The following is a 10,457-nucleotide window of genomic DNA, read 5'->3' as shown; positions in this document are numbered from 1 at the left end:
ATGAGTTCTCTCCAAAAAACCAAGCCAAAACAAAACAAAAAGCTATCCTGTAACCATAACAAGCAGTCTACATTAAGATATTATAAAAAAGGGGGGAGGCAGGGTATATATATAGGTCAGGGGGCAGGGTATATATGTATGTAGCTCAGGGGGGCCAGGGTATATATGTAGCTCAGGGGGGCAGGGTACATATGTAGCTCAGGGGGGCAGGGTACATATGTAGCTCAGTTGGTAGAGTTTGCCTAGCATGCATGGAGCCCTGGTTCCAGCCTAGCATTGCATAAGTGGGCATAGTGGCACATGTCTGTAATCCTGGCACCTGTAAAGTAGTGGCAGATGGATCAAAAGGTCAAGGTGATCTTCAGCTACATAGTTATTTAGAGGTAGCCTGGTGTAGGAGGTCCTTCTGTTTGTGTGTTGCTTTCATTGGTTAATGAATAAAGAAACTGCCTTGGCCTAGTTGATAGGGCGGAACTTAGGTAGGCAGGGAAAACAGAACTGAATGCTGGGAGGAACAAGAGCAGAGTCAGGGAGAAGCCATGGATCCTTTGCCTGAGATGGACGCTGGTTACAATCTTGGGTAAGCCACTGCCATGTGGCGATACACAGACTAATGGAGATGGATTAAACTAATATGTAAGATTTAAGGCAATAAGAAGTCAGTGCTAATGGCCAAGCAGGGTTTTAATTGATACAGTTTCTTTGTGGTTATTTCAGGTGTAAGCTAGCCAGGTGTAAGCTAGCCAGGTGGCCGGGAAACAAATAAGCAGCCTCTCCATGCAACAGTAGCCTGGGCTACAAAAACAAAAATCCAAATGTATCTTTAAAAAGAAGAAGAGGATAATAACTATATGGAAACATAAAATCAAACTTTAAAAAAATAGGAAACACTATGGATAATTAGCAAAATGGAAAGAAAATAAATGATAGGATCAACAAAGCCCATAGTAGCACCTGAAAATTTACAAGAAGACTCTGGTACAACTGATCATGGGTAGGGTGGAAAGGAAACTAAAATATATTAGCTTCATGTTTGAGAATAACACTGAGCTGTGCATGGTGGGGCACTCTGGAGAAAGAGGCGGAGGATCTCTGAATTTGAGGCCAACCTTATCTACACAGCGAGTTCCAGGCCAGCCAGGGCTATATAGTGAGATTCTGTTTCAAAGAAAAATAAAAAAATATTTAAAATGTACACTAAACTGGAAAAATGACTCAGGAGGCAAAGTAGTTTATAGTTTTTAAGTAATTGGAACCAGTAGTTAAAATTATGTCTACAAAGAGCTGGGCACAGTGGTGCACACCTTTAACCTCAACACTTTAGAGACAGAGGCAGATGGGGCCACACAGTGAAGACTGCAGTGATACACAGTGGACCCTGGCATGAAACAAAATAAAAAAATTATTCCCACAAAGAAACATAAGGCTCAGATGGCTTTATAAGTGAGTTTTATCAAACATTCAAGAACAGTTCATTTCAATATGATGTAAACTCTTCCATAAAGTAAGACAAGAGGCAACGGTCCCCAACACAGAGTGCACAGACCAAAAGGACCGTCTAGGACCATCTTAGAAACCTCTTTAGAAATCTTACTAAAAACAAAGGCACTCATATACAAGAATGTTCATAGCAGCATTGTGTATAATAACAAAAACTTGGAAACAGCCCAAATGTTATTCAACAGGTGAATGGCTAAGTTGCGTTCTCTGTGCTTGCTGTGATATTATACAGATGAAAATGAATGAATCATAGCTATTACAACGTAGATGAGTCTTAGAAACAATTTTAAGTGCAAAAGAGCAAACTTCAAGGGACTAACAGAGTACAACTTTTTGTAAAGCTAAAATACAAGCAAAACAAAATAATAATACATTCTTAAAGAATATATACACATATGGCCAATATACATAAACAAGTGATTAATGAGAATAAAATTAAAGACAGTGGTTATCCCTAAGAAGAGGCAGGGAAGGGGGGCATAAACCTAATAGTATGTTTAATGTTTCAATGTATAAGTTGAATGACGGGTCATAGGTACTCATTTCATTTCATAATTTATAGTGCATATTTCTTTATAGATATCAAATATTATTATAATTTTAAAAAATCTGCTCTTGTGGAAATAAATGGACAGATGAGTGATATCTCCCTGAAAGAAAATCTGTATTTCTTGGGGAAAAGAACCAAGATTCCCTGGCAAGAAGCTATCCTGTGGAGAAGACAGAATAGGTCCTCAATTAACATGGGCTGGCTTCCTGCTGTCCCCAAGGATGCATCTGCAGTGTCTGGGTCCGGCTGGTGCTCCCTGATTTGCAGAATCAGTACCACCTCCTCTGTTAACCTAGCCTAGCCCCACAGTCCTGGCTAGGACCTGACACACGGACGACAAGAGACTGACACCTGGTGGATGTAGACATGTACTCGAGAACGGGACACCAGATTGGTGGGGAGGAGGTAGGACTGAGAAAGTAAAATGCAGACCATTATAGGAGCTCTGCCTGTGAGACAGAGGTGGAAACGCTGCCATGTGAGAAGGAAGAGACTCTGGAGAGAATGGCTTCCTCTGTCCTTCCCAGACTACAATGAGATAGGAGTTACCGTGAGAGAATTGCAAGACTCGCAAAAGCAGCAGTCCAGCTCACCTCAGCCTAGCTAGCTAAAAGACACTTCCAGCAACTCTCCACCCCACCCCGTCTCCATTTGGGGAGTCTGTGGTGTGAGAAGGCCTATTCCACCCTTTTCTCCAAAGCTGGTCCATGATGTATAATAAACACATTAGCATAAACATCTTCCTGGCCACACTAGTTGGTCAAGGATAGACCTGACCCAGGTTGGTTTAATCATGGTAAATCTTTGGGTTTTTGCTGGGATTCCTGACACAATAATACCCCTTTTTTTTCTGCTTAGATATAATGGTCAAACACAATCCTAGGAGTGCTGGCAGCGGTTAAATGGTCTGAACTAAGAATGATTTTACATTAGGTGAAGCAGTGAGAAACATACTGAGCAACCAGATCAAGCCTCACCTGGAGCCAGTACTGCCTCTTGACTTTCCAATTTCATAAGCCAATAAATAGCTTTTACCTTGAGTTCTAAGTTTTCTATGATTAGAAGCCAGAGTATCTCTACCCTACACTCACATTCACCCTCTCTCTACTGCCCACAGGAGAGCACAGGGATCTAGGTGGGAAGATCATTACAGATTTACTGCTCGTGCTAAAGTCAAGGATTGAGCTGGAAAGGTCTGAAGCAGCCACCAGGCACTACACAAGCCAGACCAATGGGCTCCTTTAGGGAAAGACTAGTAGCTGAATGAGAAGCAGGTGCTGAAAAGGGTCTCTACCAGGCAGGCATGAACATAGCCATTCTTCCCCACACACCTGTCATGGGGGTGTTGCTTTGGGGTCTTTATGCTCATGGGTTAGGGAACTTTGAAGTACACGACCCTTTAAACCTTTGTTACCCTGTGCTGCAGGGTCAGCCTCTCCCTTTATCAACGGGAGAGCGTCCTTTTGAATTCTGCCCCTGATAACACTCACTTTTGAGGTGATGAGAGGAATCTTATCTTCTGCGTCTTTGGCTGGCTGGGCACTCAGGCTCCTTTCTCCTTTGGACACAGTGCCATCTTCCTGACCTTGAGGAGACACTGCTTCCTTCTCAGCTTCACCCACTGGCCCTGGTCTTTCTTGTCTCCCAACTAAGCTGTTTTCCCTCTTTGAGCCCCACGTCTCCCAGAGTGACCTTGGCGTTCGGGGAGAGTTCACAGCAGCTGCAAGTGTAGGCTTCTCCGGAGCAGGAGCAGCGTGTCTCTCGCCATTCCCAGCTGGCTTTTTCCGAGGGCGTCCCCGCTTCCTTTTCGCCTCACTTACTGTGTCCTCTGTCTCTTGCTTCACTTCTTTAACTGGCGGGTCCTGTCCGCTGGCTTCGCTCAGAGGCACCTCAGCTGTCCTTTTGACACCCTTGTCATGGGGTCGTGGGTCACCACTTATGCCTCCCTCCCTGTTCTCTGTGCCTCGAGGCAGAATGAGTGCCCTAGGTGGAACTAGCCCAGCCCCAGCCCCAGCCCCAGCCCCAGCCCCAGCCCCAGGTCCAGGCGCAGGCCCAGCTCCGAGCCCGGGCACAGCTCCAAACCCAGGCGTAGCTCCGAACCCAGGCCCTGGCCCAGCCCCGGGTCCGGGTCCGGGTCCAGGCCCAGGTCCAGGCCCAGGCCCAGGTCCAGGCCCAGGCCCAGGCCCAAGTCCAACCCCAGCGCCTGATAAAGCAGGAACAGGTGGTAAGATCATGTTAATGATGGGCACACCTGCCTGGGGTCCCCCAACTCTAGTGGGCAGAGGCAATGTAGCTACTTTGAGAGTGCCTGAAGGAAGCTTAGAAGCCAGGAAGGGTGTGATATGTGATTGTGGTGCTCGGGGAAGGAGCACAGGCAGTCGGGCCACAAGGGCATTAACTTGAGGCTTACTGGCTGCTGGAGCTGAGCTGTCAATTACACTCTTCTTCCGTTCTCCACGTCCTGGGGCTTCAGTCCCAGCTCGGGCCTCTAACTCCTTAGGAGGCTAAAATGCAAATAGAGCCGCAAGAAGTTATAAGGACTGTGGCGAATACATGGGCTGGAGAGATGGCTCAAGGGCGAAGAGGATTTGTTGTTCCTGCAGGAGATCCAGATTCAAGTCCCTCACACACAGAATGGCCCACAACAGTAACTAGTTCCAGGGGCCCCGACACCCTCTTCTCCCCTTAGGCACCAGGGCTCATGTGGTACTCATACATGCATGTAAGCAAAACATTCACGCACATAAAATAAATAAATCTAAAATTCACTAATAAAACAAAGGCTGAATACAGGAGAAAAAGAAGGAGCTTGGTATACTAGCCGTGAAAGGAGGTTCACGTTGGTCAGGGTACACTAAAACCCTAGGCCACAAAGTCAAGAGACATCAGCCGCTTACCTGGGCTGGTCTCTCTGGCTTCTTAGGACCTCCACCTTCCTGGTTCTCTAAACCGTTCTTGGATTTGCATGATGACCGTTCTCGAGGGGCTCTTTCATCCTCTTCTGCAGAGGCAGCCGATGGAAATAAAGCAAGTGTGAGGAGAAAACTAAGGTATGGAAGCGAACCTGACTGCCTGGGACAGGCGGGAAAGCGGCTGGGCTGGGCTGATTGTTAACTGGTTACACACTGGCGATGGACGCATGACTGGAGCACCACCTGGCTTGCACACCTATCCACCCACATAAAAGGGATCCCCGGGAATAGAAGGCAATCCACGCTGTGTCTACCAATGTATTCAGGAAGGCCTTCAGAGCTGAAAATGATATCACTGAACAATGGTGTGTGCCTGTTCAGAGGTTGAGGCAGGACTGCTAGAGTCTGGGAGTCCTAGTCCATCTTTGGCAACACAGTGAGACTCTGCACCACCCACCTCCGGGGAGGGGGGGGGGACTCAAAGTGGCTGAAGACTTCTCTGACAAAAGGGCCCCACCCACCAGCAATCCCGCCGGCCTTAAGCACGTGAGCATGTGCAGATCGGGCAGAGATGAGATGCTGCTGTAGCAGGTAACGGGCGACCTGAACGATGGAACTGAAGGACCGTTTCAGGATCCGCTCTGCCCAGTCACAAGTCAGGGCACAGGCTGCCTCGACCAGTTCATCCCGAGGTGCTGGGGTTACTTCTGGGCCCATTTCTGGCTGGGGTGGAGAAAGACATGCTCAGTTAGATCACCACGCAAATGACTTGTCCCTCCCCGGCCACTGAAGAGAGCAGAACAACTGAGGACACAAGTAGCTCCTACCCATTCAGACCTAGAAACCCAAGCTCTCTTCCTCCCATGCTTCCGCCACAGGGAAGGTGCATGGTCCCCCAGAAGCAATGCACAAATGACTGTGGTTTTCCAGCCATCAAAACACGTCCTAAAGCCACGGTCTTTTACCTGGGAGGGAGAAGTCATTACTTACACCTTCAGAGCCCTTTAAGTCAAGTCCAGGCAATGGGGGCATAGATACCAAGGTCTTCCTTCGGATGCCACTGTAGCAATATCTGATGCAAGTTAAGGAGCAAACAAAACTGGGGCTCTTCAAGCCTCTTAGGCAAGTTAGGCTGCTTCTGTATTGCACCTTTTCCTCCCCAGGTCCTCCAGTCTTAATCTCTCAGTCAAGGATACTTGGATTGGCCCCGACCGCCGAGTCTCCGGGCCTTGATGTCTGGGAAGATCTCTCTGATGATTTTACCAAAGTTGGCTGTGCTGAGTGGGCGGCAACAGGCAAGACTCTCACAGTACTTTCTGAGTGAGGAGGGGCAGAGTGAGAAGATATTCAGAGAAGGCTACTGGTGGGCTCCAGAGGGTTCCTAGTGACCAAGTGTGGGGAACCCTTTAAGAGCTCACACTCTAGTAAGGCAGGAGGAGCTTCAGGGGTAAGGATCTAGTCCTGTGCCCAACAAGCCGGGCACCACCTTCTTACGCACCGATAGGCATCATAGACGCTCTGCTTTGGCAGACAGGTGTCCATGTGCTCTTCCAGGTGGTTGCGGATCCACCTATAGGCATACATATATTCCTCATTGCTAAGTATGCTTGGTTCTGAACTGTAAGACAAGAGAAAGGGACATGCATATTTCAGTGGTGCTGGACCAAATCCACCTCTCTCTGCTAAACCAGTCCAGCGCAGGACACCAGCTATGCATTGCCTACTTTTTATTTTTTTTTAAGATCATTGTTATGTGTCTGAGTGTTTTTTTCCTTTTTGTATGTTTGTTTTGTTTTCATTTCGTTTAGGCCTGCATGTATGAATGTGTGCCACATAAGTGCCTGATGCCCATGGAAGTTAGAAAATGGTATCAAGATTCCCAGAAACTGCAGTTATGGACAGTTGTGGGTGCTGGGAATTGAACCTAGGTGTTATGTGAGAGCAGCCAGTGCTCTTAACCCCTGAGCCATCTCTCCAACCCCACTCCTCCTTTTTGACTCATCACGGTGAGACTCAAAATCAGACCCTGTGACATTTAAAACATTAACACCAGGTTACCTTTTATCTCCAGCACTGGGCCCTGAAGGCAGCTGAAGGTAGAGGTAGAGCTTGTCGTTGTCAGAGAACTTCTGTACTTCTTGCTGAGACAGAGGGAACAGAGGTGGAAGAGGTGAAGGACCCAGTGAGTAATCTTCTGACATTGACCATAAAGTCCAGCGACTCTTAAGGTCAGGTTGTTAGAATGAGAAGGGACCCAAGAAATGCCTTGAGGTTGAGGGTTCACTGTACTGAGGAACCTTGTGGGCTTCCATGGAGGGAAAGGGAGATGAGATCTGCCTATAGAGGTCGCAGAAGGAGGTGGTCTGAAGCTCCCCTCATCATTGCCACCATCCCCACCACCACCCTCAGCAATTCCGCCTCCATTGCCCTTTCCCAACTTGCTTACCAGAATTCCCTCTACTTTGTTCTGCACGGCCTTGCTGTGGGGAAGAAGAAAAGCTGGAGGTCACAAGCTTTTCCCATCCCTTTGATTGCTAGAGACAGAAAAAGGACCCAACTGCTACCAAGACCACAGACCTTGCCTGAGGGAGGAGTGAAGGCTAACAAGGACCTACAGCTGGGTCTGAACAGGGTTTGGAGGCAGAGCCGGTTACTTACGAAATGGTACCTCGGAGCCTCTGAAGAAGGGTGGTTGGTTCCCCAGTTTCAGCACCACCTTGGGGCCTTGCCCCGGCCTTGGGGCTCTTAGCATCAGGTTTATCTTCTGCCATCCCAGCATGAGGACTAACACTGGGAGAAGACAAGACCCGAGAACTTAACTCCCACCAAGCTTCCTTTCCCCTGAACCCCAGGGCAATGCAATCCTGCTTCTACCCAGAAACGCAAACAGAAGCAAAGCTTCCCCCAGTGGTTTTCCTCACCATTTGCCCTCTCTAAAATTAGAATTATTCCGTTACTTTGTCAGGTCCTTCTAGACCCAAAGAGATCTCTGACATCTCCACTCTATATGCCCCACCTTTTGAAGTCTCTCAAATCTGGCAAACTGCTATGGGAAGAGATGGGAGTGGGGGAATCCACGTTAGAAAGAAATCTTATAATTTCTCTCAGTGCTGCAACCGCTCCCCCCCACAGCCCCCTGAGGGGGTTAACAATAACGACAAACCAAAGTTCTCCGAGATTAGACTCTTCGCCATTGATTTTGCCTGGGAGGTCAGAAGGGATACGAACATACTCGGCCCTTCCAGGTTTGAAAAAAATTGGGCCCAAGTTCTCATTACTGAGTCTCGCCACGGCTTCCCCCGCTGCCCCCCTCGCCGCGGCGCGGACCCTACGTCATCCAACGACATCCCACCCCGTGGCGTCCCCACTCCCCCTCGAGCCCCTCCACCCCATCCCCTGGTGCTGGTCCGGGCGAGGGAGGGGGTCTCGGTCTCCGAACTCTCGAGACGCGGCGCAGGAAACCCTGCGGGGAACCGGGTCCCAGATTCGGGCACGTGCGCACGGGTGAGGAGCTGCGGAAAGCTGGTCCTGCTGGCACCCAAGTCCTGTCGCCCCTCCTACCTCGGAACTGTCACCTTCCAGCACGGACATTAGATAGGTGAGAGAGAAAGAGAAACTAGCCCCTTGGCTACCTCCGCTCCAGCCCAGCCCCACGGTGCCCGGCCGGCGGGCTCGTGCGTTGCTTTTATTTTCCTTTTTCTGAATGGTTGTGCCAGCCGCGATCTGCCTGGATACTCGCGCGGCCTACTCGGTGATTGGTCGTTGCAGCCACCAAGACGAAGGCAGTGAAAGTCTGCCTGGTAACAGAATCTGATTGGTCGAGAGGGGAGGGAAAATCCAAAGTTAGTCTTATTTAAGTCAAGAGGGGGAAGTCCAGGTTAGGTTTCGGTTAAAACTGGGGTCGGTTAGGCCTGCGGGTCCGGAGAGCGTTCTTTTCTTAAAGGGGCCGCAGGATGAAAGCCCGAGTGCCCGCTGCGTCTGGAGCGTCTGCTCTTGTGCCCTCTGACCTGCGCTGTAAGGTCATCGAGAAGACAGATAAGGGAACGAGCGAGGGCTTTTAAAGACCTGCGTAGAGGGTCCCAGAATCGCGGAAGGGAGTTACGGGGTAGGAAAGTGGGTGGCTAGGGGTAGCTGGAGAAAAGGTGAGTTTAAAATGTTCAGGAGGTGGGTAAAGAACCTCATTACTGGGGGATCGTTAGGACACGGAGGGTAAGAATCTAGAAAAACAAGTTACTTTGGTTGTGCGAACCGAATTTCTTTGGTTTCAGGAATTGACATTGTTTCGCTAAAATTGGGGAGCTTTACAAACTGGAGTGGCCATAGCTAACATGTTTAATTTTTGCTTTTGGTGGTTAGAGCTGCCCAAAGAATCACTGGGTGATTTTTGCTTGTTTTTTGTTTAAAGCATTGCTAGAAAATTACGACTAGTGATGGCAATTCATCATAAAATCCTGTAACTCCTTTTGGTATAAAGCCAGTTGAACCATTCTGTTTGCCCCTCTTTTTTTCACCCCCCCCCCCCCTTGGCGGACAACCTCAAACAGCAGGCTTCCTCCCTTCCACAGGGAATCTTCAAACCTTTAGCAGCTATACCACATTAAGTGGAAACATTTTCTCCATTGTTAGTCATGCTCATGCTGGTTTGTAAAGCACCTCCATGTTAGTTAAGCAATGACAACTCCCAGAATTAAAGTAACTTACTGCCAATTCATTTCCCAGATTTTTGCCTTGTCCTCCCTTTTACCCCAGTAGCCCACAAGAGCTGTTTACTGGTGGCCTGACTCACCCACTACACACCCTCCCTCCCTCATAACTGCTGACCATTGGCCACAAAAGGAAATTGTGTAGGCGCTTCCTCCTTTCCCTCCTCTGTCCTATAACCAGCCGGTTCAGGCCCTTACACCAATGACACCTCACCCCACCCCTTTGCAGGTTTTCCAGAATAAAGCCTGTCTGTTGAGCCTCTCTTTAGTCCTCCTCTCTGTCTGCTCTCCAAGCTCATCTCCTCCCTAGGAGTCATATCCCTGTAGTTCCCCAGTTGGTGAGCACTGGAACTTTGATTACCCCCGCATGAAGAAATTTAGTACTGTGGCACTTTCCCTACAGAGAAGCCTGTGCGTGATAGCTTATGCTTCCTCACCCTCTGAAGGCCTGTCAGGATCCTGATGGAAGAGGCACATGCCGAGTTTTGCACCTATCTTACGTGGTCACGAACTCCATCCACATCAACAGTCTCTTAAATGAATGCATTTTGTTCTGCAGCAGAGATGGGACATCCCAAGTCATATGACCAGTCCTGACCACAGTGTTTTGTAAAGGAGGTGGTTCTTGTGGTCTCATTCCCTGCAGCCTGGGGCCCATTTCCTCACTGTAGAAAATGGGGATGAAATATTTTTTGGTTTTTCAAGACAGGGTTTGTCTGTGTAGCTTTGGAGCCTGTCGTGAAACTCACTCCGTAGACCAGGCTGGCCTCGATCTCACAGAGACCCGCCTGC

The 10,457-nt window shown here is 48.8% G+C and overlaps 1 protein-coding gene across 3 annotated transcripts; it reads right to left on the bottom strand.

Annotated features, from left to right (window-relative positions):
* Positions 1-1,432: 1,432 nt before the first annotated feature.
* Positions 1,433-8,672, bottom strand: LOC121451077 (DNA-binding protein Rfx5-like). Of its 3 annotated transcripts, none has more exons than XM_041656578.1 (10): positions 8,595-8,672; positions 7,621-7,752; positions 7,409-7,442; positions 7,021-7,103; positions 6,461-6,580; positions 6,159-6,278; positions 5,953-6,034; positions 5,484-5,685; positions 4,948-5,051; positions 1,433-4,554 (listed from the first exon to the last, which is right to left on the bottom strand). In XM_041656578.1, the coding sequence occupies exons 2-10, from the start codon at positions 7,731-7,733 to the stop codon at positions 3,385-3,387; spliced, it is 2,028 nt and encodes a 675-aa protein (XP_041512512.1). In that variant the 5' UTR covers positions 7,734-7,752; positions 8,595-8,672; the 3' UTR covers positions 1,433-3,384. The 3 variants fall into 3 exon arrangements, with proteins under 3 accessions (XP_041512512.1, XP_041512511.1, XP_041512513.1); XM_041656577.1 differs by having other exon boundaries at positions 8,524-8,656; XM_041656579.1 differs by lacking the exon at positions 8,595-8,672 and adding an exon at positions 8,126-8,178.
* Between the last annotated feature and the right edge of the window lie 1,785 nt (positions 8,673-10,457).

This window comes from Microtus oregoni, unplaced genomic scaffold (genome assembly GCF_018167655.1).
Source record: "Microtus oregoni isolate MIOR12 unplaced genomic scaffold, Mior012 000007F_ref0000211, whole genome shotgun sequence".
NCBI classification, from domain to species: Eukaryota; Metazoa; Chordata; class Mammalia; order Rodentia; family Cricetidae; genus Microtus; species Microtus oregoni.
This window is presented reverse-complemented; position numbering and strand designations above follow the sequence as displayed.